The 27,586-nt window shown below is 43.3% G+C and overlaps 1 protein-coding gene and 1 non-coding gene across 2 annotated transcripts in view; one reads left to right on the forward strand and one right to left on the reverse strand.

Moving 5' to 3' along the window:
- Positions 1 to 27,586, forward strand: part of LOC110499368 (dystonin) — a 194,466-nt gene that overhangs the window by 126,961 nt on the left and 39,919 nt on the right. Inside the window, exons 40-60 of the mRNA XM_036956226.1 lie at positions 49 to 201; positions 1,853 to 2,068; positions 2,400 to 2,549; positions 2,775 to 3,008; positions 3,697 to 3,849; positions 8,096 to 8,329; positions 8,554 to 8,850; positions 9,168 to 9,716; positions 10,171 to 10,347; positions 11,271 to 11,394; positions 11,836 to 12,044; positions 12,452 to 12,769; positions 13,376 to 13,542; positions 13,733 to 13,889; positions 15,202 to 15,328; positions 15,922 to 15,972; positions 16,479 to 16,714; positions 16,989 to 17,118; positions 17,547 to 17,746; positions 17,981 to 18,482; positions 18,697 to 20,165. Coding sequence (XP_036812121.1) covers positions 49 to 201; positions 1,853 to 2,068; positions 2,400 to 2,549; positions 2,775 to 3,008; positions 3,697 to 3,849; positions 8,096 to 8,329; positions 8,554 to 8,850; positions 9,168 to 9,716; positions 10,171 to 10,347; positions 11,271 to 11,394; positions 11,836 to 12,044; positions 12,452 to 12,769; positions 13,376 to 13,542; positions 13,733 to 13,889; positions 15,202 to 15,328; positions 15,922 to 15,972; positions 16,479 to 16,714; positions 16,989 to 17,118; positions 17,547 to 17,746; positions 17,981 to 18,482; positions 18,697 to 20,165 — 5,853 coding nt within the window. The remainder of the gene's footprint in view (positions 1 to 48; positions 202 to 1,852; positions 2,069 to 2,399; positions 2,550 to 2,774; positions 3,009 to 3,696; positions 3,850 to 8,095; positions 8,330 to 8,553; positions 8,851 to 9,167; positions 9,717 to 10,170; positions 10,348 to 11,270; positions 11,395 to 11,835; positions 12,045 to 12,451; positions 12,770 to 13,375; positions 13,543 to 13,732; positions 13,890 to 15,201; positions 15,329 to 15,921; positions 15,973 to 16,478; positions 16,715 to 16,988; positions 17,119 to 17,546; positions 17,747 to 17,980; positions 18,483 to 18,696; positions 20,166 to 27,586) is intronic.
- Positions 20,976 to 21,051, reverse strand: trnav-uac. Its single transcript has one exon. It is a non-coding gene; the product is annotated as a tRNA-Val (tRNA).

Below are 27,586 nucleotides of genomic sequence, written 5' to 3' on the forward strand. Positions count from 1 at the left end.
ATATTATGTATTGATTATGTATTATTCATGAATATTATGTATTTCCAGCAACAGTACTCCACCCAGGATTATCTGGAGTGTGTGGGCAGACTTCAGGATCATGCAGATGTTCTAGAGGAGATCATGAATGTCCTGTCATCCCAGCAGGGCTCTCTGAGTAACAATATGGAGGAGCTACACAGTCATCTGGATGAATCTCAGGTTTGTTATCACATACACAATGTAATAAAAGTTTAGCAAAAATACTATACATAAAGTTCAAGTCGTAAGTTTACATACACTTAGGTTGGAGTCACTAAAACATGTTTTTCAACCACTCCACACATTTCTTGTCAACAAACTATAGTTTTGGCAAGTCGGTTAGGACATCTACTTTGTGCAATTTTTCCAACAATTGTTTACAGACAGATTATTTCACTTATAATTCACTGTATCACAATTCCAGTGGGTCAGAAGTTTACATACATTAAGTTGACTGTGCCTTTAAACAGCTTGGAAAATTCCAGAAAATGATGTCATGGCTTTAGAAGCTTCTGATAGTCTAATTGACATCATTTGAGTAAATTGGAGGTGTACCTGTAGACGTATTTCAAGGCCTACCTTCAAACTCAGTGCCTCTTTGCTTGACATCATGGGAAAATGAAAAGAAATCAGCCAAGACCCCAGAAAAATAATTGTGGACCTCCACAAGTCTGGTTCATTCTTGGGAGCAATTTCCAAACACCTGAAGGTACCATGTTCATCTGTAACAAACAATAGTACGCAAGTATAAACACCATGAGACAGCACAGCCATCATACCGCTCAGGAAGGAGATGCATTCTGTCTCCTAGAGATGAACGTACTTTGGTGTGAAAAGTGCAGATCAATCCCAGAACAACAGCAAAGGACCTTGTGAAGATTCTGGAGGAATCAGGTACAAAAGTATCTATATCCACAGTAAAACGAGTCAAATATCGACATAACCTGAAAGGCCGGTCAGCACAAAAGAAGCCACTGCTCCAAAACCACCATAAAAAAACAGACTACGGTTGGTAACTGCACATGGAGACAAAGATCATACTTTCTGGAGAAATGTCCTCTGGTCTGATGAAACAAAAATAGGTATGTTTGGCCATAATGATCATTGTTATGTTTGGAGGAAAAAGGGGAGGCTTGCAAGCCGAAGAACACCATCCCAACCGTGAAGCACGGGGGTGGCACGGGGGTGGCCATCACAAAGCCCTGACCTCAATCCTATAGAAAATGTGTGGGCAGAACTGAAAAAGTGTGTTTGAGCAAGGAGGCCTACAAACCTGACTCAGTTACACCAGCTCTGTCAGGAGGAATGGGCCAAAATTCACCCAACTTATTGTGGGAAGCTTGTGGAAGGCTACCTGAAACGTTCGACCCAAGTTAAACAATTTAAAGGCAATGCTACCAAATACTAATTGAATGTGTGTGAACTTTTCACCCACTGGGAATGTGATGAAAGAAATAAAAGCTGAAATAAATCATTCTCTCTACTATTATTCTGACATTTGACATTTTTTAAATAAAGTGGTGATCCTAACTGATCTAAGACAGGACATTTTTACTAGGATTAAATGTCAGGAATTTTGAAAACCTGTGTTTGAATGTTGAATGCTAAGGTGTATGTAAACTTCTGACTTCAGCTGTATGCTTGAATACACAATCAGACCTCTCCCTCAGTGAAAGAATATGCAACCTACGGGTACTTTCTAGCCACTTCAATTTCTCTCTTTATTTCTGTTTCTAAGTTTCTCCTCCTTGCATTGAGCATCTGTCTCAATATTCACCCACTTCTTACATGTCACTTTCCTATTTTCTGACTAAATTCACTCTGTTTCTAGTCGTTGGAAGCACATCTCTCTACACTGGCTGGCTTTCTGACCAGAGATCTGGACATAACCAAGCAGCTGTTAAAGTCTGCCAGTGAGCTTGTTCCCACGCATATCCACCAAGATCTGGCTTCAGCCTTTCGAGAGTTGCAGCCAGTTTTTGCAGACGTTTGCCAGATGTCTGCAGAAAATAATTATGTTCTAAGGCAGGCTATTGATACAGGAAAGGTCAGTGTTTGTTTCTCATTGTTTGGATATACACATGTAGGATCTTAGTTTGAGCCAGTTTGCCACAGCAGGAAAATAATCATGCAGCAACAGGAAATGTGAATTATTTTGTAGATTATAGTTAATGGATATTTTTGAGGTGGTTGATACATTTTTCGACCAGAAGCCTTTGTAAACCTCAAATATACTACAAGTTTTAAATGTCCTGCATTGCAGGAAAGTTCTCCTGCAACAGGGTGATCAAATTAAGATCCTACATCTGTAGGAAGTTGTGTTACTGAACTGCAGTAAATACGACGTAAATACAGTGAGTCTTCATTGTGTTTTTCAGGCCCAGTTGAAGTCAACATACCAGGATCTCCTCAGTACCCTTGATAGACTATCAGGCTGTATTCATGACAACTCTGAGATGGCCTGCAACCTCGACATCCTGAACACATCTGACGTGGACACAGTGAAAGACATGATCCAAAAGAATAAGGTATATTTTAATACCTTATTCTCCATGTTCCTTATTCACCTAGAGTTGTCAAACACAGTATTTGAAGGTTATATGGATGAAAATAAATAAAAGTTTGTTGTTTTTCCTTTGAACGGCACAATATATTGTAATACACATTGCATGTATGCATTACATTTAAACATCCAATGAGTTGTGTTGATTGATTCCTTCCACATCCATGACCTCCTCTGTCTGTGTTTCTAGGGCATGGAGACTAATCTGTCAGGGACCCACAGACATCTGGAGGACACTGCGTTTGACATCCAGTACTTTATCTCAGAGCACGCTCAGTTCTTGAGTCCGACCCAGAGCAGGCACCTCCTCAAATCTCTCAGCGCCACCCAGAGGGCGTTTAAGGAACAGATGGAGAGGGTGGCCAAACAGAGACGCACCCTGGAACGTCATCTGGAGATCAGAGAGGACGAGAGTCAGCAGAAGGTTTGGACCCAAAAGACTATTTTACAATTAGGGCCATTGCACCTTGGAAAGAGTCGCTTTCAGTTTGTTGAGAAAACTATGAAGTGAGGTGAGCATGAGAGTGAAGTGTGGTTGTTTATGTTTTTTATGATTATATAAACTAATTATTGTATTTCTATATATTTTTGAATATCTATATATCTGAATATCTATAACATAATATTGTATGGCACTAGAATTCATTAAGTAAGATTTAGAATGATGTGCTTTGAATGTGTTTTAATTAGAAATTACTCTATTGCATTTGTCTTTTAACAACACAAAGATCACTGCTTGACCACTGCCAAACGCTAACCTTTCTCCTGGTCGTGTTCATGTTTCACAGGCTTCAAGACACCTTTGAACTCTAAACACCAGATGATAAACTCAAAATGCATCTTCAGTGGGGGGCGTTTTGCCCCACCAACCTCAGTCAGCACTAACACACTTGTGAATGTCCTATTGCTGTCTACTGGACCCGTCCTCCTTCTTTACCAAGTCAGAAATCTGGCTTGTTGTGTGGCTAGCATGTTTACAGCATACTCAGACCATTGTCCTAGTGGGTTGACTTTCTATAAATGTCCGGTATGATTAGTACGTAACATGTAGTGTAAACTGAGACCTGTTGGGTGGAGTGTAACATAGTAACATTGATCTCTGATATGTGCAGTACATGGAGGAGAAACAGAAGGTGTTCTCAGACAAGCTGCAGGAGCTGTGTGACAACCTGACCAATACAGAGAACCGTCTGATAGGCCATCAGCAGCAGACCAAGGGTGCAGCGAGTGTGGAAGACCTGCAGCATGTGCAGCAAGAGCATCAGGTTCAGTAAAACATGCTGGTTAACTAGTCAATCAATTGCATCTGAGCTTCAGAGTGTACAGCTAGTCTTTTTTCTTTTTTTATCGTATACTTAAGTGATAATGCCAGAGAAGCCGGTGTTTGGAGGATATATTGGCACGGTGTTGTTAGGACCGAGACGAAGTCGAGGGGCTGATCGTTCTATGGAAAATAATGAACAATGTGGAAGGCGTGTTCCACGACGCGCTAGCTGAGTGGAACGGACCTTCCACGGAGGTGCATTATTTTCTAAAGAACGCATAGAGCCCCGAGTTGATAATCCATTTTTTACCATGGCCACTGGGAATGGGAATATATATATATATACAGTACCAGTCAAAGGTTTGGATACACCTACTCATTACAGTTTTTCTTTATTTGTACTATTTTCTACATTGTAGAATAATAGTGAAGACATCAAAACTATGAAATAACACATATGGAATCATGTAATAACCAAAAAAGTGTTAAACAAAACAAAATATATTTTATATTTGAGATTCTTCAAAATAGCCACCCTTTGCATTGATGACAGCTTTGCACACTCTTGGCATTCTCTCAACCAGCTACATGAGATAGTCACTTGGAATGCATTTCAATTAACAAGTGTGCCTTGTTAAAAGTTCATTTGTGGAATTTCTTTCCTTCTTAATTATTTTGAGCCAATCAGTTGTGTTGTGACAAGGTAGGGTTGGTATACAGAAGGTATACCAACCCTTTGGTAAAAGACCAAGTCTAAATTATGGCAAGAACAGCTCAAATAATCAGAGAAATTTCAAGAACTTTGAAAGTTTCTTTAAGTTCAGTCGCAAAAACCAGCAAGCGCTATTATGAAACTGGCTCTCACGCTTGCTGGTTCTCCTCTGCTGTAGAGGATTAGTTCATTAGAGTTACCAACCTCAGAAATTGCAGCCCAAATAAATGCTTCACAGAGTTCAAGTAACAGACACATCTCATCGTCAACTGTTCATAGGAGACTGCGTGAATCAGGCCTTCATGGTCGAATTGCTGCAAAGAAACTACTACTAAAGGACACCAATAAAAAGGAGAGACTTGCTTGGGCCAAGAAAGACCGCTGTAAATCTGTCCTTTGGTCTGATGAGTCCAAATGTGAGATTTTTGGTTCCAACCACCGTGTCTTTGTGAGACGTGGTGTAGGTGAACGGATGATCTCCACATGTGTGGTTCCCACCGTGAAGCATGGAGGAGGAGATGTGATGGTGTGGGGGTGCTTTGCTGGTGACTGTGATTTTTTTAGAATTCAAGGCGCACTAAACCAGCATGGCTACCACAGCATTCTGCAGCGATATGCCATCCCATCTGGTTTGCGCTTAGTGGGACTTTCATTTGTTTATTTTTTCAATTTAAAGTTTTATTAAGTTTTCTTGTTTTTCAAATCAACCAACACAACACATTCCACATTCACAGATGTGACAGGCTTAAAAAAAATAAAAAATAATTGTTATTTTTATTCACACATATACATATAAATATACACACACACATACGTACATGTACATACACATACACATACACACAAAGAACAATTAAAAATGAAACATTGCAGTAGCACTATCAAGGTTGTTATTAGCTATTTCTAGCCTTCGCTGAGACGACGAGCAAATAATTTGTTTTTTGATTTTACAGCACCTTACACAATGTATCTCCCCATTCACTCTGTCCAATTTGAAATATAGTTGACTAGTGGAGACCAGAGTCTATCAAACTTGGGCTGTCTCTTGTGGAGGTCATAAGTGAGCTTTTCAAGAGGGAGAAAGTCAACAATCTGGTCAATCCACATTTTAAATGTAGGAGAGGTATTAGAGGCCCACAATAGAAGAATACATTTCTTAGCAAAGATAGTCATAAAAAACATTTTCTCTATCAGGATCAAGAACAAAGTCCTGCTGGGCATTAAGAAGATAGATACACGGGGTCATATCAAACTGTACATCTAGTATTTTCTGTGCAGCAGTATGTATAGAATCTGGCAATCTCTCTACAGCTCCAAAATACATGCATATAGGTTCCACTTTCAGAGGTACATATTTTACAGTTGGGAGACATGTCTGTTTTCATTCTATGGAGTCTCAAAGGAGTGTAATAAAATGTGTACAAAAATTTGTAATTAGATTCTTTCATTTTTTACATTGGTAGAGGAGCAGTATACCCTGTCGCAAACCTCCGCCCAGAACTCATCACTGATAGTCAGACCAAGGTCCTTTCCCCAGATTATTTTCAAAGGAGTAAAGGAGGAGCCTCCTTTCTCAGAAAGGAGTCTATAGATGTAAGATATTTTGCCTTTAATGGATTGTGCTGTGTCAAGAAGGGTTTCAACTTCATTCAACTGAGTTCTAAACCTCCTCTTGGAAGTAAATGAGGAAATTACATGTCTAATTTGAAGATATATATCTTGGCACATTGAATTCACTGCAGAGCTCTTGAAAGGATTTCAGTGTAGTGGTTTTCTGATGAAATAGGTCTGAAAAGTTGGCATCCCTCAGGGCTTTTGGCAAGTCTGGGCTGCCTACTATAAGCGAGTGAGAACATATTTGGGAGGAAATGCCCAGGTATTTCTTACAGTCCCTCCACGCTAGTAGGGTGCTGTAAATCACAAAGGTTTGCCCACTTCACTAAAGTTATTAATGAATATAATTGAGCTTAGGGGCAATGAACCACAGGATGATCATGTGTTTTTTAAAAGGACAATGACCCAACACACCTCCAGGCTGTAAGGGCTATATGGCTACAGCAGTAAGTGTAAAGGCTATTTGACCAAGAAGGAGAGTGATGAAGTGCTGCATCAGATGACCTGGCCTCCACAATCACCTGACCTCAACCCTATTGAGATGGTTTGGGATGAGTTGGACCGCAGAGTAAAGGAAAAGCTGGCAAAAAGTGTTCAGCATATGTAGGAACTCCTTCAAGACTGGAAAAGTATTTCAGGTGAAACTTTTACAGATGCACAATCGAGAGCATCCTGTCGGTCGATATCACTGCCTGGTACGGCAACTGCACCCCCCTCAACCGCAAGGCTCTCCAGAGGGTAGTGCGGTCTGCACAATGCACCACCAGGGGCAAACTACCTTCCCTTCAGGACACCTACAGCACCCAATGTCACAGGAAGGCCAGAAAGATCATCAAGGACAACAACCACCCAAGTCTGTTCACCCCACTATCATCCAGAAGGCAAGGTCAGTACAGGTGCATCAAAGCAGGGACCGAGAGACTCGAAAACAGCTTCTACCTCAAGGCCATCAGACTGTTAAACAGCCGTCACTAACATAGAGAGGCTGCTGCCAACATACAGACTCAAATCTCTGGCACTTAAATAAATCAGCCATATATTTATATGTACATATTCTTATTCATTCCTTTACATTTGTGTGTATAAGGTAGTCCTTGTGAATTTGTTAGACGACTTGGTAGATATCACTGCATTGTTGGAACTAGAAGCACAAGCCGTTCGCTACACTCGTATTAACATCTGATACCATGTGTATGTGACCTATAACATTTGATTTGAACTGTCATCAAGGCAAAGGTGGGCTACTTTGAAGAATCTATCATCTAAAATACATTTGGATTTGTTGAACACTTTTTTTTGGTTACTACATGATTCCATGTGTTATTTCATAGTTTTCAATGTAGAAAATAGTACAAATAAAGAAAAATCATTGAATGAGTAGGTGTGTCCAACTGTTTGACTGGTACTGTACATTTTACGGACACAGTATATTTTACAATAGCTATCTTTTGTTTGTTTTTAGTCCCAACATTCAGCTCCACTCAACCCCTCACATCTACCGGTGAATAACATCCAGTTTTGATATCTATTTGCCATATATTTTTCTACTGTGCTGTGATGTTTCACAAAATGTTTCACAAGACTATCAGCCCTAGCTTGCCGTTATGAAAATCGAATTCAACAATGCCAATCGTTTCAAAAGCAGCTCAAACATAGAACATGTACGAATGAACTATAGCCATTGAATTCTACAGTGCAAATATAGCGTGTGTTATAGGGAAATAATGCACGTTCTAGAATGCCCTTCAAGCCAATCAGAAACAAGTACTCAACAATACCATGGTATAAACAGTTATACACATTGTTTTACAAATGTATTGCTATTATACTGAATCTTGTTTGATGGGTTCACTAATTTATAAATGAATATTTATTTTATTATGTTTTCTGCATCTGTGTTTGTTAAATGTTAAATGTCCAGGCCTTGCAGAAAGACATCTTGACCAATGGCAGTGCCTTGAATGAAGTCATCAGTAGCTCCAAGAAGTTCCTGGATGAGAACCGGTCTAAGCTGAACCCAGATCAGATCATTGCCATCGAGAGCAAGCTGGAAGACGCCAAGAGCAAGGTCAAACTTATCAACCAACGGGCCGAGGAGTCAAGGAAAGACCTGGAGAAGTCTGTGACCACTGCTATCAAACAGGAGACTGAGAAGGTTGTAAAACATATTGTATTTTGCATACTTCAACATTATCCATATGTCTGGATCTGAATCGTGACAATTCAACTTTCTATTGTAGGTAGTTTACAGTAAAAGATGAATCCGCTTGAAGACATGATGATTGCCTACTTAAAATATCTATGTCAAAATGTATAGATCTCATCGATTTAAACATGTAATTTAAACATCTTTTAACTCTCTATATTCTACCTGTTTAGGAGGCAGCGGTTGAGCAGCTTGAGGAGAGCAAGAACAAGATTGAGGGTCTGCTGGACTGGATCAACAACATGGGTAATGAGAAAGTGATGGGGGGCGAACAGACAGACCATATAGGCATACAGAACGGGAACATACCGTTGCAGTCGGAGACCTCGGCCAAGAACATTCTGGGTGAGGATGATGACCCCAATGGAAACAATGGAAACGCTTTCCAGACTACAGACAACGACACTGAGGGACAGGCCACAGGGAAGACCCCAGAATTGGACCTGGAAAAGCAGTATGACAGAGTCAAGGTAAATTAACCTATTCTCTCTGGTGGTGCTTGATTCATAGTGGCTTGTTGTCACTTAAATTCATTGGATACACATGACTCAGGTCCCTTTTTCTAATAGCTGCATTGACCTTCTCTTTCATCTTTTCAAGTCACATTGTCACACAAAATACTTTTGTACTGAAATGCGATTTTTATTTTATATTTGATATTCATCTTTTGTCTTGTGTGTTAAATTTCAGTGTGGATGTTTATCATGTGATCATTTTCTGTATTATGTTCTGTAACTTTGACAATAAAGCTTTTTGAATTTGAATGGACTCTCTCTCACCTTTCCAGGCTCGTCACCAGGAGATCTTATCCCAGCAACAGGAGCTGATCATGGCCACCCAGTCAGCCCAGGCTCTGCTGGACCACCAGGCCCATGCCTTGTCGCCCACGGATAAGGACAAGCTCCAGAGGGACATCCAGGAGCTGAAAGGACGGTACGACTCTTCCCTTACCCAGGCAGAACAACAGATGAAGCAGATGGTCCAGGTTCAGGAGGAGCTGAAGAAGTTCCAGGGAGACTGTGAGGAGTTTGAGGGCTGGCTGCAGCAGGCCGAGGGGGAGGTGGAGGAGCTGGGAGCCCCTGCTGGAGCTCTCAACGACCTCACAGAGAAGCTCCGGAGACAGAAGAGCTTCTCTGAGGACATCATCTCCCACAAGGGAGACCTGCGGTTCATCACCATCTCAGGACAGAAGGTGTTGGACGTGGCGAAGGCCTGCGGACGCATGGACGCTGGTGGGAAAGATGCCCAGCTGGAGGTGGATACCACTGCAACCTGTGCTGCTGTGAAGGAGAAGCTGGACTCAGCTGCTGGTCGCTTCAAAGCCCTACACTCTCAGGTAAACTTTATACCAGTACTAGTAAGACTGTTTTAGCCCTCTAAAGCCTAGTTAATGATCACATGCACGTTGTTCACTGAACCACATTGGTAGCACCAGGAGGGGTGAGATCAAACACTGAATGAGACACGTCTCAGGCCGATTTAATGGATTTTTTTAAAGGAATGTAATTACCTATTCACACCACACGGGGGAAGCATTTCTCTTTGAACAAAATGAAAACAAAGGAGCTATTGTTCTGTTTCACAACACTGGTTCACTCTCATATTGAGAAGTAAAGGTTGATTTTGTGTAACCCTGCATCTTAAAAATAATTCAGGTTATATGCTTTCATTATACACTAAATTGTTGTCCTGCTTTTTTAGATGCTGATAAGAGAGTAGGCGGTCAATGCTCCATGCATTCAAAGTTAGTAACTACCATAGCAATCAACATATCAACTCATTTATTTCAGTGCAATGATCTTGGCAACAATCTCAGAGACGTGGTGGACAAGTACAAGAAGTATGAGGACTCGGCTGCTGGTCTCCTGAAGTGGCTCAACAACTCAGAGGAGGACGCCAGAAGGCAGCAGTCTGAGGCCATCGCTGCCGACCCTCAAACACTACAGAAACAGCTGGAGGACACCAAGGCATGACGAAACTCTAAAAATACTCACCAAATCAGTATGACCTTTATCAACACACATGACATACCGCAGTCTAACAGACTCAGAGGTGGAGGGCAAGTGGAGGAATAGCTGTTTACACAACAGCTTTTAAACAGAGTTTACTCACTGATGGCTCTGAGAACTGAATGGGTTTAGAGGTCATTACACTGCTTCAGACTCCCCTCTCCATATACAGTGTTTCCACTCACTTTAAAACAACACTGCTATTTATAGGCCCACATTCAAACCTCCCAGCAGTCTGAAGACACGAATAGCTTAGCCATGGGTACATTTGCTTGCGTATGCCTTTGAGGAGGGGTGGAGGGTGAGGGGGTTCACGATTGGAGTTGGACTGGACAGAGGCGTAGAGAATGCCTATTATCCTGAAATAGATGATGTACCAAACCTGCAGATTGAGTCCAGCTCAGCTAGCTTGCAAATGAAAGTATGTCATGTAGTGATGAGAGAGGGAGTCTTGTTTCATTACATCTCTCTAGGGAGTTGCATTGCAGTGACTCAGAGATATAGAGAGATTGGAGACACCTGAAACTCAAGAATGTAGAAGTGTCTCTTGTGGTTTTGGTAACAAAATCATGTCAGAACAATGCTATGTTTCCCTCGGAGTGTGAAGCAGTGCAGCAAACTGTATGTACAGTTGCAGTAGTATAGTTCCAGTATTTGAGTGCTTGAATGACACAATTCATTTTTAGATGCTTATACATAATAGTTGTCCCTAGCTTTAAATCTGTATAATTACAGTATTTTTTGTAATGATATAGTATAGCTGGAGTTAAATTATATATCTATATGGAGCAGTATGGCTTGTCTGTAACACATGTCGACTGTCATGTTGACTGTCATGTTGACTGTCATCGATCCTCTGTGTCTGTGTTTGTCATGGTCAGGGTCTGCAGGGTCAGACTGCTGGTCGTCAGACTGCTGTGGAGACACTCCGCAAAACAGCTGACTCTCTGGTCACCGCCCAGGGGGACTTGTTGACCAATCAGGACCATATCCATGAAACAGTAGGTAAGTGATCAGACTAAGTATGGATTCTCATCCAATGATATTTCGAGAAATGTTTATAATGAAATACTTGACAACATAGTGAATATTTACAATGAAATACTTGATAATATAGTGCCACAGCCAATGTGTGGTTACTATCATTGACACCGTGAAATAGCAATTCAGAAATGTTGGAGTGAAATAGTAGTATTGGAATGTTAAGTCTGTTTACCTTATTCCTAATCATATTGCTATTGGCCGACTCTCAAGTATTTTTTGTATGTACTGTATATTTATGATACAGTAATCTCTTCCATGTGAATGACCTTAGCTGGAAGGTCTTACAGAGAGAACAGTGAAACTCCTGACTTATAATTCAAGAATTGTTATTCCAAAGTGGTATGAACTTTTACCAGTGCCAAGCATTGACCCAAAACCATTGCCTTTTGACTCTGCTCTTAGATGATATTGTGGAGAGGTATGACAACCTGTCTAAGTCAGTGAGTGATCGTAATGAGAAGCTTCAGATCACCCTGACCCGCTCCCTGAGTGTCCAGGATGGCCTGGATGAGATGATGAGCTGGATGGAGGGAGTAGAGGAGAGTGTGAAGGAGAAAGGACAAGTCCCTCTGGACTCAGCAGTCATTGGAGATGTGCTCAGCAAAGAGGCAGTATGTACTGTAAACATTAACTTTGCAGAACTGTTTTCTGCCAGTCAAATAGACAGAACATCATTATCACCATAGCTTCACCTTAATGTAACTGGGCAATTTTGCTCAACAGTTGATTCTGGATTTGTATCTACCACAGGCGGCTGGTTGCACCTTAATTGGGGAGGAATGGCTCATAGTAACGGTTGGAATGAATGGAATGGTATCGACACATCAAACACATGGTTTCCTTGTGTTGGATACCATTCCAATCACTTCATTCAAGTCATTATGTGCTATCCTTCCCTCAACAGCCTCCTGTGGTCTCTACATTGTCTTCTACAGATGATGAAACCTTAACTATAAAACACTTTTAAAGCATTAGAATGGCTCTACAATCTAATTCATCCATTGTGTTTCTCTTCCAGGCTCTGGAGCAGGACATTTCCAGTCGCCAGAGCAGCATCTCTGCCATGAAGGCCAAGGTTAAGAAGTTTGTGGAGACAGCTGACCCCGCTGCAGCGGCTCTGCTGCAGTCCAAAATGGACGCCCTGTCTCAGCGCTTCTCTGACGCCTGTGACAGGCACAAACACAAGCAGGGCCAGCTGGAGCAGCTGAAGGACAAGGTGGAGGAGTTTGAGAAGACAACGGAGAAGGTGCAGCAGTTTGTGCTCAAGCGCTCTCAGGCCCTCTCTGAAACAGGTGGACCAGGGAAAAACGTCAACGAGCTCTCGCAGCTCATGCAGGTAGCTAGTCATCAAAAATGTTTCATCCTTTGAACATGTTTTCAGCAGAACATATTTTCTAAAAGGATATATGTTCATTTAAAGCGGCAATCAGCAGTTGAAATAAATATCAAAGTGGACTCCAAGACCCAGTTTCGGTAAAAAAACTGAGGGATGGGGCTGGAGAAATGCAACCACTCTATTTGATTTGATTGAACCTTTATTTTACTAGGCAAGTTAAATAAAGGCTAAGTAAAAGTAGTGATGCCTCTAGCACTCAGATGCACCTCTGTGCCACTCGGGAGCCCATAGACATGGCTATGGATGCAAAAAATACCCATCCATGATATCGCAATGATAGTTTTAACCATGTTTGGAGGCTATATAGTTTTTGTTTACATTTACTTTGTTTACAGTATAACAAGCTAATATTTTGAGTTCTGATGTGGTACGACAGTTGAATTAAGCTCATGAGGCATTTCTAAGTTATATTCTTCAAGAATCACTTGGTACATATCATTAAGTCCAAAAATGGATGTAACAACTGCAGATTGCCCCTTTTAATTGCACATGTTCAACCACGCACTGCTCAGTAATGATCTTCTAACTATTTTAATGTTTCTGTAGGATACTAACACTGAGTTGGCCGAACATGCCAAGGATGTGGAAATGCTGCAGATGCTGTCAAAGGAACTGGCCAATATGGGTCCAGAGGGAAGCAAGGCCCAGATTCAGAGCAAGATGGACAAACTCTCCGACACCTTCAATGCCTTCAAAAACACTGTGAAAGAGAAGTAAGTGAAGATGACGGTTGCAGAGCTAACTGCTGGTCCTCATGTGTAGGTTACTGTGGGGATACTTCTCATTAGACAAAGGACACACATGGTTGTTTTCTCTTGCCTGTTGATAGTCTTGTTTTGGCATGTTTGATATGTCTCTTTAATGTGATGTGATTGTGGTTGTCTTCTCCCTTCCCCGACACAGGGAGGAGGAGGTGTCTTCCTGCCAGGACCAGCTGGGAGACTTCAGGGCTGCAGCCGGAGCTCTCAGGACGTGGCTGGAGGAGACGACAGAGAAAGTCCCTGTGGTTCAGCCAACCAGCAGTGAGCAGAGTCTAGGAAAGGACCTGCAGAGAGTCAATGTAAGTCAGCAGACAGACTAGTCTTGTATTAGCTAGGCTCCCTCACTTACAGTATGTACATTATGGAAATGGTATGTTCTACCCAATGATGTACACAAACCCTGGATTGCTGAAGCCATGTATTAGCCATTGAGATGCTTTGAAGCCACCCTATTGGGACTCCCCATTAGGAGCCATTTATTGGCCATTGAGATGCTTTGAAGCCACCCTATTGGGACTCCCCATTAGGAGCCATTTATTGGCCATTGAGATGCTTTGAAGCCACCCTATTGGGACTCCCCATTAGGAGCCATTTATTGGCCATTGAGATGCTTTGAAGCCACCCTATTGGGACTCCCCATTAGGAGCAGGAATTCTAAAATGTCAATTAAATGTTTCAAGGACAAAATTCATTGTATTTAAACATTGTTTTGTTGTAGTAACATTAGTAATCTCAAAATATTACTTTAAGGAAAATGGTTTCATATAATTTTTATTTTATTTTGATGTTTATCTCACATAATATAATTTAAAAGTATGTATTAAGGTGTCTGTAATAGAATAAAATACATTAATAAATGCATTTCTATAGCTTCCAAAATATTTTCTACAACGTGGGGGAGTGCCAACATGGAGACACGCAGCGTCCCCTGTCAGTCATCTAGTGTATATATAAATCGTTGGTTCTACCCTGGTTCTTAGTGCAAAGAAGGACAACTGCATAGCTAGGTTACAAAGGACCAGGTGAATGTGCAACTTGTTCTTCAAATGGCCTTGATAGAAAAGTTGAAATAACTTATGTTCTCACGTCTCAAATCACAGGCTTGGCACTAAATGTGTTTTGTAACGGAGTCAGAGAAGTGCGGAGCGATATATCACTATTTTGTCCTCCCTAACTTCACAGTAGTTTCCATGCCAAAGTAATACAAGGATGTGAAGTGTTTTACATAGGAGTCGTCAGGGAAAAACGTCCAATCTGATTTGAACTGTTATAGTGTGTGTCACTGAAAAAACTATTAAAGGCAAGAAGAGAGTGACAAACAATAACAAAATAGGTCAAACATGAAAGATTAAAACACAAATCCCTCGATGCTTAATAACACATTGGCATATTGAATCATTTGTGTCACGAGAAAAAGCACAGATTAAAATGAAGTACATTTTAGTCTCGATGATGCAACGCTCCAAATGTCCTTTGTTTGGCCCTGCCTCTCACAATAAACACTCAAGACATACTCATTCAGTGTTCTCTCGATGCAGGTATGAAAATTGCAGCCCTATTCTGGATGGCGTTGTGTAAACTATGTTATTGGTTTGATTGATCTCTTCTCAGGCTCTAATGGAGGAATGGACAACCAAAGGCTCTGCTGTCCAAGATATAAATAGCAAAGGATCTGCACTATGTAGCCTCATCAGTGCTCTCACATCTCCAGCCAAGACCAAGATGTCGCATAAGTCAGGTACTCTCAAAATGTTTGACTCCCTCGGAGCAGTTTGGGTAGTGTTCAATAATGAGAAAACAATGGAACTGAGAGATTGTTGATTGCAACACATTTTGCTACACTGTACAGATGTAGGATCTTAATTTGATCACCCTGTTCCTGGGAAACTTTCCTGCAATGCTGTATTTTAGGTTTAAAAGGGCTTCTGAAGTTTGTAATACCCACTTTAAAGTTTCAGACTTGATTTTGCCTTACAAAAAGATGTATCAGCCCCTACAAAAATGTTCATTAATTATAATCCACAGAGTAATTCACATTTTCTGCAGAATTGTTTCCCTCTGTAGCAAACTGGCTTCTTCTTTGGGGTGTTAGGCTGGGTTTCTGTATAAGCACTTTGTGACATCTGCTGATTGATTTGATTTGATGAGTGGCTCAAATTAAGATCCAACATCTGTACGCTACAAAACATGATCCTGATATAAATGTAACCACACTGATCATACAGTACAATGATCTTTTCCATGTATTAAACACACCAATAGAGTTTAGTTTTCTTTTGACATTTGTACTTAACAAATAAGATATTTTGCTTTTTATTGTTTTGCAACCAGCTGTTACTAACAGTGATGGCCCCGGAAACCATGCCTACCTAACTAATAAAGGTACATTTTCTCTACCAGTATATCGTGTTAGGAATGTATAAATACAGTGTTCCAGACCTGTACATTATCATAACAATATATCAACTCATCATCACAAAGGAACATTTAATGGCTTGTTAGGTTGAAATGATCTGTTTGAGGTCTTGGCTTGATCTAAAGGACGTTTAGAAATCCTCCACAAAGCTGGGAAGGATACTGTACTTATCCTTGGTTCTCCCTACTGGAAATGTCACGTTTTTAATCTTCTTTTTGCATTTCAGTGTTTTAAAACACGAGTTCAATACGTTTTCTATATACCTCCAATAATATAAAAAGTCATTTCAAACCATCTGTATTTAGATCACACTGCAAAACAATATAACACAATACATTCACCAACACATTTTTGATGTGTATACATTTCCAGTAGTGCTGTAACTACTTACAGCAATGCCTTGTCCAAGTTATTGTTGTTATGAAAGGCAACCTGTTTAGTGTCTAACACTCTAACCTCTAACCACACACAGAGCTGATGGTGGTACAGCAAAACATGTCGTATATCAAGGAGGGCCACAAGAGTCTGGGAGAAGTGCTGAAGGGCCGGGCTACAGAGCTGTCTGTCCTGGTGCAGGAGGTGACAGAGGCCCAGAAGGAGACAGACACCATGATAACATGGCTGCAGGATATGAAGAAGACAGCAGCATCCTGGAACTCGGCGTCCACAGAGAAAGACACCATGAAAACACAACTGGAGCAACAGAAGGTAGATTCAGCCAAGGCCTGGTCTGCACAGAAACGTTCTACAGTGTACTACTTGTTGTCATTCCGTTTTATTGCAGTAGAGATTTAATCCATCCATCCAGTGGTATCATATAAAATACCACATTTTATTCATGGTATGCAAAATGCTCTGTGGGAAGCCAATGTTTCAGGCAGGCGCCTCTTGTCTCTAGTCTTTGCATCTCAGATTGCCTGAGGACCCAATAGGTCAAATATATGATGGTTTTAGTCAAGCGATATATCTCTCTTTTTCGCAGGCCTTTGAGGAAGACATGAAACAAAAGCAAGAGCAGCTCCAGAAGCTGAGAGAGAGGCTTCTCCATCTGATTGAGAAACACCCAGACTCTCCTGAAGCAGCTAAATGGAAGCAGATGCTGTCACAGATAGGTATGCAGCAGAGGAGGCTGGTGGGGGGGGCTATAGGAGGATGGGCTTATTGTCATGGCTGGAATGGCATATATGGAGTAAAACATGTGGTTTCCATATGTTTGATGTGTTTGATACCGTTCCATGTATTCCTTTCCAGCCATTACAATGAGCCTGTCCTCCTATAGCTCCTCCTACCAGCCTCCTCTGGTATGCAGTATGCACCATCCCATCTATCTGTTTCCATATAGTTAATATCTACTGCATCAATGCAGAGCGCTTTGCCTAGTGTCCGTCCAGTCCACACATCCTCTCCCCCTTGTCAGTATACCTGGCCTCCCCCTCACCTACAGACTTGGCACACTCCTACAGCTAAACCCTAATCTGTAGGGGCTGTGCAAAGTTCAAGTTGCAGGGGTGTTTTGTGCTGACCGGTGTTTGTTCTTCAGATACTGGCTGGGCGGATGTGAGCGGGTCGGTGGAGGACAGGAAGCAGCGTCTGGAGGAGTCCAACAGGAACCTGGACGTGTTCCAGACCACTGAGCCGCAGCTCCGCCAGTGGCTCTCAGAAAAGGATATGATGCTCAGTGTCCTGGGGCCCCTCTCCATGGACCCCAACATGCTCAACACACAGAAGCAGCAAGTCCAGGTACTTCACTATGGGGCATATTAGTTACCTTTGAAATTATAACCACCACGCACAGTTCAATGTCAATGTCCCTTACTTCAGACGTAAGCTAATGTTAAAGATTTTTTGTCTGCTGGCCAAATGTTAAGGTGTGCCAGAATGAATCAAAATCTATTAAGACCATTTTGCACATTATGTTCAGTATTAAACACCAGCCTTGCTCTTTATTAATTTCATGTTGACTTTCCCCTCTAGATCCTCCTGAACGAGTTTGACAGCCGTAAGCCACAGTTTGACCAGCTTCACGAGGCTGCTGCTGCTATCCTGAGCACATCAGGCAAGCAGGACCCCTCCTCTGGTGGGAAGGTGGTGAAGGATCAACTGGCCGCCGTCACCCAGAAATGGCAGGGCCTGACTGGGCAGCTGGGCCAGAGAGCCGGCCTCATCGACCAGGCCGTGGGGAAGTCAAGCCAGTTCCAGGATCTGCTGATGAGCCTGAGCCAGAGCGCCGCCTCACTGGAGACCCGGCTCAACAGCCAGCAGGCCCTTAGCAGTCAGCCTGACGTGGTGAAGAAGCAGCTGGAGGAGGCTAACACCATCTCTGGCCAGCTGAGGGAGGAGAGGAAGAGGCTAAAAGAGGCTGAGACCCTCTGTTCTGAGCTTTCTGCCCTGGTCACGGAGGACTACCTGAAAGCAGGCCTAGACAGGCAGCTGGAGGGGGTCAACAAGCCTTTCAAACAGTTGGAGGACAAAGCAGGTTGGGCTTTGATTTCATTTGCCTTAATTTTGTTATATGATATATCTTTCTCTTTAATGAGAAGCTTTAGGCTATAAAGCTGTGGTTTAATGTCTGAAAATTTGACTGCCATTGAAGGAATTTCATGATGTTGGAGGCATTGCCATTCTGAATTATAAATGTATGCTTTGTTCCTCTGCCTCTAAATCACATTAATGTACATGCTCTTCTTTAGGGAAGCGGATCCAGCAACTGAACTCCGCATTCGCAAGCTCCCAGCAGTTCCACCAGGCCTCCAAAGACTTCCAGGGGTGGATGAACGGAAAGCTCCAGGAGCAGTCTAAACCCCAGGCCATCTCGGCCCAGGTGGAGACCCTTCGGCAGAGCCTGAAAGAACAGAGTGCCCTGCAGAAGGCCCTCAGTGAACACGAGGAACCATACAGCACCATTGTCAGGGAGGGAGAGACCCTCCTCCAGAACACTGACGGGGCAGAGAAGCTGGCGATGCAGGGCCAGCTGGCTACACTGCGCTCCAACTGGGACGATGTGAAGAAGAGCTCGGCTGAGCGCCAGGATAAGCTCCAGGGGGCGCTGCAGAGGGCCCAGAAGTATCACGAGCACGCTGAGAAGCTCCAGTCCTGGGTCCAGGAGTGTGAAGTCAGGGAGGGCAGTGTCAGGCTCAGCGTGGACCCAGCGGAGGTGGAGAGCTCCATCTCCCAGCTGAAGGCCATTCAGAAGGATGTGGACAAACACAGAGGCCTGGTGGAGCAGCTGAACACTGCAGCTGACAGCCTCCTGGAGGTGGCCAACGCAGACACGGAGGCCGTCAGGGAGGAGAAGGCGGCCATCGGGCAGAGCGTGGACCAGGTCACGGAGGGGGTCCAGAACAAGAGAGAGTCTCTGGAGAAGATCTCACAGAGGCTGAAAGAGTTCAACGACACCCACAATGAGGCCAAGGGCCAGCTGGCAGGGGCTAAGAAGCAGCTAGATGCCCACACATCACTGGGGGTCCAGGCCTACAGCAACAAGAACCTGACCAACATGAAGGCCCAGCAGAAGAGCCTGGATGGAGTTAACACCCAGGTTGAGCACCTGAAGAGCCTTGCCCAGGGCCTGGTGGCTGATGTCCCCGAGGCAGACGGGGTGACCGACCTCCTACTGCAGGCCGACAGCCTGGAGAAAGAGCACGGCTCCCTCAGCAAGGATGTAGGGGAGACCTGCTCCACCTTGGAGGGCAAGCTGCAGGGCATCGGGCAGTTCCAGACCAACATCCGCGAGATGTTCACCCGCTTCGCAGACCTAGACGACGAGCTTGACAGCATGGCTTCTGTGGGCCGTGACCTGATCACCCTTAAGGAGCAGCAGGGCGGTATCAAGGGCTTTGTGGAGAAACTGCAGGAGCTGATGGCCGACACGACTCGGGGAGGGGACAGCTGTAAGAAGATGCTGGAGACTGAGGCCTCCCCAGACCTGCTGGGGCTGAAGAGAGACCTGGATGGTCTGAGTAAGCAGTGTGGCAAGCTGATGGACAGAGCTAAAGGGAGAGGGGAAGAGGTGGGGAGCACACTCACCCGTCTGGATGAGCTTTACTCCAAGCTACAGCAGTTCACCAACAAACTGGGCGGGGCTGAGGTCAAGGAGGAAGGTCACGGGTCAGTTGGCATGGAAACTGATGTCATCAACCAACAGCTGGAAGCTTTCAAGGTAAGATGCCAAGTAAATGTAATTCCTAGGCATTTACTGTATTATCAGTCTTGGTTGCCAACACATGGTGAATCCTCTTGGTTTTTAATGATGGAAAAGAATGTCCATGAATTTTCATTTCATGTCTCACACATTGGATACATTATAGTATCATGTTATTACAGCACATGCTATACTATTGTACTCTAGCGGGATCACTTTCACCAGCCCCACCACTCAACTAGATGACATAACCCTGCCAGAGAGATATCATCCTTACATACAGCACTGCCCTAAAATAACCATTAATAACACATATCATTACGTAGTGTCTGACAGCCTCTTGTAACACTTGGAGTAAAATAGGTACCACATTAAATCCAAGTACTTTAAAAGCAGGTAAACAGTAACGACACAACACATCAATAAACAAAGTGCATTAGAAAACCATTACACCATTTGACCATTTCAAGGCTCGCAGAAAATGTGGATCTAGCATTCGTCTGTCGATTGTTTCAGCACGCTGTGTTTTAGGGACCACCCATTGTAGACATGTGACTGATGACATTTTTCACTCTATTCAACATGTAACATTGGTGCACACTTCCTAAGTACTCTTGGCCAGCAAACGCTATTGGTGTGTCTGAACCCTCCCATACACCCCCTATGCCTCTGTTGTTCTCTCTGGAAATAAATCCCTGTGACTTTCTTCATGCAATAAATTATTTTGGGGATGCTGCATTAACCCATCTTACATTTGAGTCATTAAGCAGATGCAGATGCTCTTATCCAGAGCGACTTACAATAGTGAGATTTCAGATTTGTTTATACTGGTCCCCCGTGGGAATCGAACCAACAACCCTGGCATTGTAAGTGCCATGCTCTACCAACTGAGCCACACGGGACCAGTGGTATTGGAAGTTAAACAGCAGGGGCTCTCTAGGTTTCTGCTGGGCCTGGTGGCCTTGTGCGTGACCCTCCGTCTGTGGATCCCTCAGTATGTCGCTGAGCATCTGGTCCAGACAAAAGAGCTCTGACTGGCCCAGCAGCCATTGTGGTGGGTGGGTGACAGGCGACCCAGGGGCCAGCTTGGGACCAGTGGGATGTTGTATGTTGCAGTGGCTCGGGGTAACTGACTCCTACTCCCCTCTCCCTTTCCTTCTCCTCCCCTTTAAGAATGGCCTGGTCAGTGGCCACAAACTCGTTGGCATGAGAGGGAACAAGTGCTTTGTCTCATTATATAGCCCTACCTGCTAATTGACTGGTGTTTGAGCATCTGTTTCTCCTCCTATGTGTTTGAAAGAAGCGGACATGGAGTCTTAAAGTCTGTCTGTGGATGTGTTTAGATGGTGTGTCTGACGTTTCTGTGTCTACTTCCCTGAACTTTCCCCTTGTTGAATTTAACACTACAAATCAAATCAAATCAAATTTATTTATATAGCCCTTCGTACATCAGCTGATATCTCAAAGTGCTGTACAGAAACCCAGCCTAAAACCCCAAACAGCAAGCAATGCAGGTGTAGAAGCACGGTGGCTAGGAAAAACTCCCTAGAAAGGCCAAAACCTAGGAAGAAACCTAGAGAGGAACCAGGCTATGTGGGGTGGCCAGTCCTCTTCTGGCTGTGCCGGGTGGAGATTATAACAGAACATGGCCAAGATGTTCAAATGTTCATAAATGACCAGCATGGTCGAATAATAATAAGGCAGAACAGTTGAAACTGGAGCAGCAGCACGGTCAGGTGGACTGGGGACAGCAAGGAGTCATCATGTCAGGTAGTCCTGGGGCATGGTCCTAGGTCTCAGGTCAGTTGAAACTGGAGCAGCAGCACGGCCAGGTGGAATGGGGACAGCAAGGAGTCATCATGTCAGGTAGTCCTGGGGCATGGTCCTAGGGCTCAGGTCCTCCGAGAGAGAGAAAGAAAGAGAGAAGGAGAGAATTAGAGAACGCACACTTAGATTCACACAGGACACCGAATAGGACAGGAGAAGTACTCCAGACATAACAAACTGACCCCAGCCCCCCGACACATAAACTACTGCAGCATAAATACTGGAGGCTGAGACAGGAGGGGTCAGGAGACACTACACAGGGCTTTACGTTTCTGTGTCTACTTCCCTGAACTTTCCCCTTGTTGAATTTAACACTACACAGGGCTTTACGTTTCTGTGTCTACTTCCCTGAACTTTCCCCTTGTTGAATTTAACACTACACAGGGCTTTACGTTTCTGTGTCTACTTCCCTGAACTTTCCCCTTGTTGAATTTAACACTACACAGGGCTTTACGTTTCTGTGTCTACTTCCCTGAACTTTCCCCTTGTTGAATTTAACACTACACAGGGCTTTACGCTTCTGTGTCTACTTCCCTGAACTTTCCCCTTGTTGAATTTAACACTACACAGGGCTTTACGTTTCTGTGTCTACTTCCCTGAACTTTCCCCTTGTTGAATTTAACACTACACAGGGCCTTACATTTCTGTGTCTACTTCCCTGAACTTTCCCTTTGTTGAATGTAACACTACACAGGGCTTTACGTTTCTGTGTCTACTTCCCTGAACTTTCCCCTTGTTGAATTTAACACTACACAGGGCTTTACGTTTCTGTGTCTACTTCCCTGAACTTTCCCCTTGTTGAATTTAACACTACACAGGGCTTTACGTTTCTGTGTCTACTTCCCTGAACTTTCCCCTTGTTGAATTTAACACTACACAGGGCTTTACGTTTCTGTGTCTACTTCCCTGAACTTTCCCCTTGTTGAATTTAACACTACACAGGGCCTTACATTTCTGTGTCTACTTCCCTGAACTTTCCCCTTGTTGAATTTAACACTACACAGGGCTTTACGTTTCTGTGTCTACTTCCCTGAACTTTCCCCTTGTTGAATTTAACACTACACAGGGCCTTACATTTCTGTGTCTACTTCCCTGAACTTTCCCCTTGTTGAATTTAACACTACACAGGGCTTTACGTTTCTGTGTCTACTTCCCTGAACTTTCCCCTTGTTGAATTTAACACTACACAGGGCCTTACATTTCTGTGTCTACTTCCCTGAACTTTCCCCTTGTTGAATTTAACACTACACAGGGCTTTACGTTTCTGTGTCTACTTCCCTGAACTTTCCCCTTGTTGAATTTAACACTACACAGGGCCTTACATTTCTGTGTCTACTTCCCTGAACTTTCCCCTTGTTGAATTTAACACTACACAGGGCTTTACGTTTCTGTGTCTACTTCCCTGAACTTTCCCCTTGTTGAATTTAACACTACACAGGGCTTTACGTTTCTGTGTCTACTTCCCTGAACTTTCCCCTTGTTGAATTTAACACTACACAGGGCTTTACGTTTCTGTGTCTACTTCCCTGAACTTTCCCCTTGTTGAATTTAACACTACACAGGGCTTTACGTTTCTGTGTCTACTTCCCTGAACTTTCCCCTTGTTGAATTTAACACTACACAGGGCCTTACGTTTCTGTGTCTACTTCCCTGAACTTTCCCCTTGTTGAATTTAACACTACACAGGGCTTTACGTTTCTGTGTCTACTTCCCTGAACTTTCCCCTTGTTGAATTTAACACTGCACAGGGCTTTACGTTTCTGTGTCTAGTTCCCTGAACTCTCCCCTTGTTGAATTTAACACTACACAGAGCTTTACGTTTCTGTGTCTACTTCCCTGAACTTTCCCCTTGTTGAATTTAACACTACACAGGGCTTTACGTTTCTGGCTGTGGAACATCTTGAGGTGCCATTTCGCGACACTCGCATTAACATCTGCTAACCATGTGTATGTGACCAATCAAATTTGATTTGACTTGATTACCGTATGTCATACCACTGCTGTTAACATCAACAATATCCAGTAGGGTTGTCTGGGTTCTACGGAGATGGAAAGGGAGCCAGAACAGTAGCCAGAAACTATATTCCTGCAGTGGAAACTTCATTCCCGTACACATACAGACCTCCACAGACTCCTTCTCCAACGAACACATGAACCACTACGAGGAGATTGTACTCATTCAACACTGTTGTTCTTTTTGTATTTACAGTTTCTCTCCCCTCAGTCAAGTTTCTCTTGGATTTACACCATGTAGCTTGGATGTATAAAAACAATCATTTACAGTAGGCTCTGTATATAATTAAACAACAATTGTTTTATAAAACACTTTATTTTAACACGAGAGAGGAGAGGGAATGTAAATAAAACACCAACAACAGCATCATTGTGTCATAATATTATATTTTGTTGAAATATCAGTGATGAGTAAAACAGGGATACTCATGACGAAAGACTTGTAGCTGGAAAGAAAGCGCTCTAAAAGCCTGTAAATGCCGTGAGAGTTGGAGGGGGATTCACCTATATTCAGACTGGGACCATTTGAATGGTTGTTCATGGGCTGAACGCGCCATAACAAAACATTGCATTACATGTTTCACAGTACAGCATTACACACATCTAAGGAATTCATTTAATGTTGTACATTCACAAACATCAGCCTTCAGATAAATAAATGTCATATCAAATTATAGGTCTAGTAGACCTGTAATTTAATGGTCTGAATGGTAGCTGGAATTTAAATCATGTATGTTTGTGCTAGTTAAGAGGGTTTGACTGGTAACCATGAACCATTCCATAATGTGAAATACTACCAGCTGTCGCTGAGCAACGTGTTCCATGCTGGTTGTTCTCACCCTCTCGCCCTTTCATTGTCCGCTCTCTGTCTCGTTGGGTAGGCCTGCACACAGACACGTCAGCTGCTAGTGGAAAATCAACGCTGTACTCATTCATGCCACTAGTTTGCCTCTCTGAGAAAAAAAGTTCCCTGGGAATAAGGAATCACAAAAGACCCCTAGTTAATTCCATTACAGCACAAGGTATTTCTTAAAACCGGTTTGAAGCACGGAAACCTGTGGACACAGACGAGACCGAGACCAGAGCAGAATTTGATGTCTGCCATGTGAATAGGGGTTTCATGTAGTCTATAATAATCCTGCTGTGTGTCTTTGTAGATCTGGTACTTGGTGTATTGTGGGGTTTCATTGGCAGCTGTTGTGAATGAAATAAACATAAAAAGGTAGCAATACAGTCAGTGAACTGATTTTAGGTCAGGGCTCCCGAGACCATGGTTTCACTCTTATGGTTGTTCAGGAGATCTGGAAGGTTTGCTGGGGACGATTGGTGTATGTAGGCCTTCATGATAGTTAGTGTGAGCTCAGCTCTGCTGACAAAACCTGCTGGGGGTTGGGGAGATGGGAGACGTGTGAGGGCCTCTTTTTACTGCTTCTACTCAGACATAACATCAGTGTCTCCTGTGAACCTAAAAGGAATGTCAACCTCCTGAATCATAGCTATTCCTCTCACTGAAGGTGATGAGGGGAAAAGGGCCGTTGGGGAGACCTCATCCTGTAGCCTAGCTTACTCACTTACCCCAGCCATGATACACTCTCCCCAAGGTGGAACGTGAAATGTCCCAGAAGGATCTGAGTTGGTTAGCTACACATTGTTTTTCTGGGACGGCAGGGCACTTTCTATGGTGACACATTGCATTTTTCCGTTGTGTGTTGCGATTGTGATTCACCTAAGACATTGGAGAGATTCATTTATTCCTGTGTTTTTTAGTTACTCTTATACACAAGCAAAATAAGCTTTTGAATTTGTCTCAATGATTTGTCTAGTCCTTGATAATGGTTTTCGTTTCATTCACACCCGTTGTTGTGACTGATGAGCAGCTCCGTTGAAAGAGATATTTCATGTCTCAAAAAAATGTGGCCCTTCTGCAACCTTTGGTCTGAATAGCCTGTCCTTGTGAATATACTAAGAGTTCTGTGTAAGTGCTCTCTATATGTTTCGAGGGATACATGCAAGTCATTTGGATTGGTTGATGTCTATCCTATGTCAGTTGGAATGGGCATTTTTTATAGAGGGAAGTCGCTGTCATAGTATACATTTTTTAAAATCTTATTATGACCCATTTGTCATAAATCTCATTCTTAGATCAATATCCCAGTTTACTAAAATCCCATTGGATATGACAAACCAGTGAGCGTGGGCATGGAGAACTGAAACAGCGTTGGTCCCTGGAAAGAGGAAGGGCAAAGAGAGGAACACTCTCTTAATTCAATGTCTTGATTATGTCAAAAGTATGTGGGATTCAACTGCTGAATATCCTTTCTCTAAACCCCACAGATCTCTTTAACCGCTTATCAATCTTTATCAGCCTTCCGTTCCCCCGTTCTTTCTCCTCTCAACCACGGAGAGGGCTGGTGGTGGAAGGAGTTAGGATGGTTCAACGCCTCTCTGTCTGTGCTGCACACAGTTCAATAAACACAAAATGAATTCCTCTCATTATCTCTCTCTCTCTCATTTCCCCTTTCTTCTCTCACCCGAACCGGGTCACTCGCCATAAAAAAGCCACACCATGACATGGGCTTGGCAGAGCTGTGGGTGTTAAATTACCTGGGACCTGTGCCTCCCTCAGCATTCCAGAGTAATTAAGAATATCTGCAGGGTCCACAGCAACCATCCACAGGAAAACAACGGAGAGAGAACAGAGGAAAAAAGAAAAACATTGAGCTCTATTTCAGCACTGCGGTGATGTCACCAGTGATGTCATCAAAGTGGGAGCTGCAGCTGCCTGCTGGTCTGGTGTTTTATTTTTTTCTTCCTTAGGAGATAGAGAGAGAGAGAGAGAGAGAGAGATGGTGCCAGGACACAGAAGATGACTAAGAAGTTAAGTCATATGGACCGTGGAGCCAGAAGGGGAGAATTCAAAGAGAAAAAAAAGGGTCAAGTGTCTGACCAATCAACATGTGCCGGAGCAGCCCTCAGTGGCAGATGTTGCCTGAATAATGAGAGAGCGGGGGCGGGGCCTGCAGCCAGGAGGGTGTCTGTCATTGTAGGGCGAACCACCAGAGATGCAGGGCACCGGCTCTCCTCTCAGATCGCCCTTTGTTTTCATAGAGCCCTGTGGATTTATATCAGGATATGCCACTTTGCACTGAAGCTCTCCCTCAGCCTACATGGATACCAGAGATATTTGAGGGAGAAAAGGAACACTTTTAAGGGATGTTTATAGTGGAGCAAAGGACGGACGGGCAAAGAACAATTATAATGATGTTTTGACAATGGGGAGAACAGCACCAAGTAGGGAATTCTTTGAGGACAGGTGACTCAATGGACAGACTGTGTTGTTCCAGATACCGATTGCACAGCCTGTGCACATTCTGACTGAGGGTGATATGTGTCTCTAGTGTTATTGAGGTCCATTCTGACTGAGGGTGATATGTGTCTCTAGTGTTATTGAGGTCCATTCTGACTGAGGGTGATATGTGTCTCTAGTGTTATTGTGGTCCATTCTGACTGAGGGTGATATGTGTCTCTAGTGTTATTGTGGTCCATTCTGACTGAGGGTGATATGTGTCTCTAGTGTTATTGAGGTCCATTCTGACTGA

The sequence above is a fragment of the Oncorhynchus mykiss genome, chromosome 20 (genome assembly GCF_013265735.2).
Source record: "Oncorhynchus mykiss isolate Arlee chromosome 20, USDA_OmykA_1.1, whole genome shotgun sequence".
Lineage (NCBI taxonomy): Eukaryota > Metazoa > Chordata > Actinopteri > Salmoniformes > Salmonidae > Oncorhynchus > Oncorhynchus mykiss.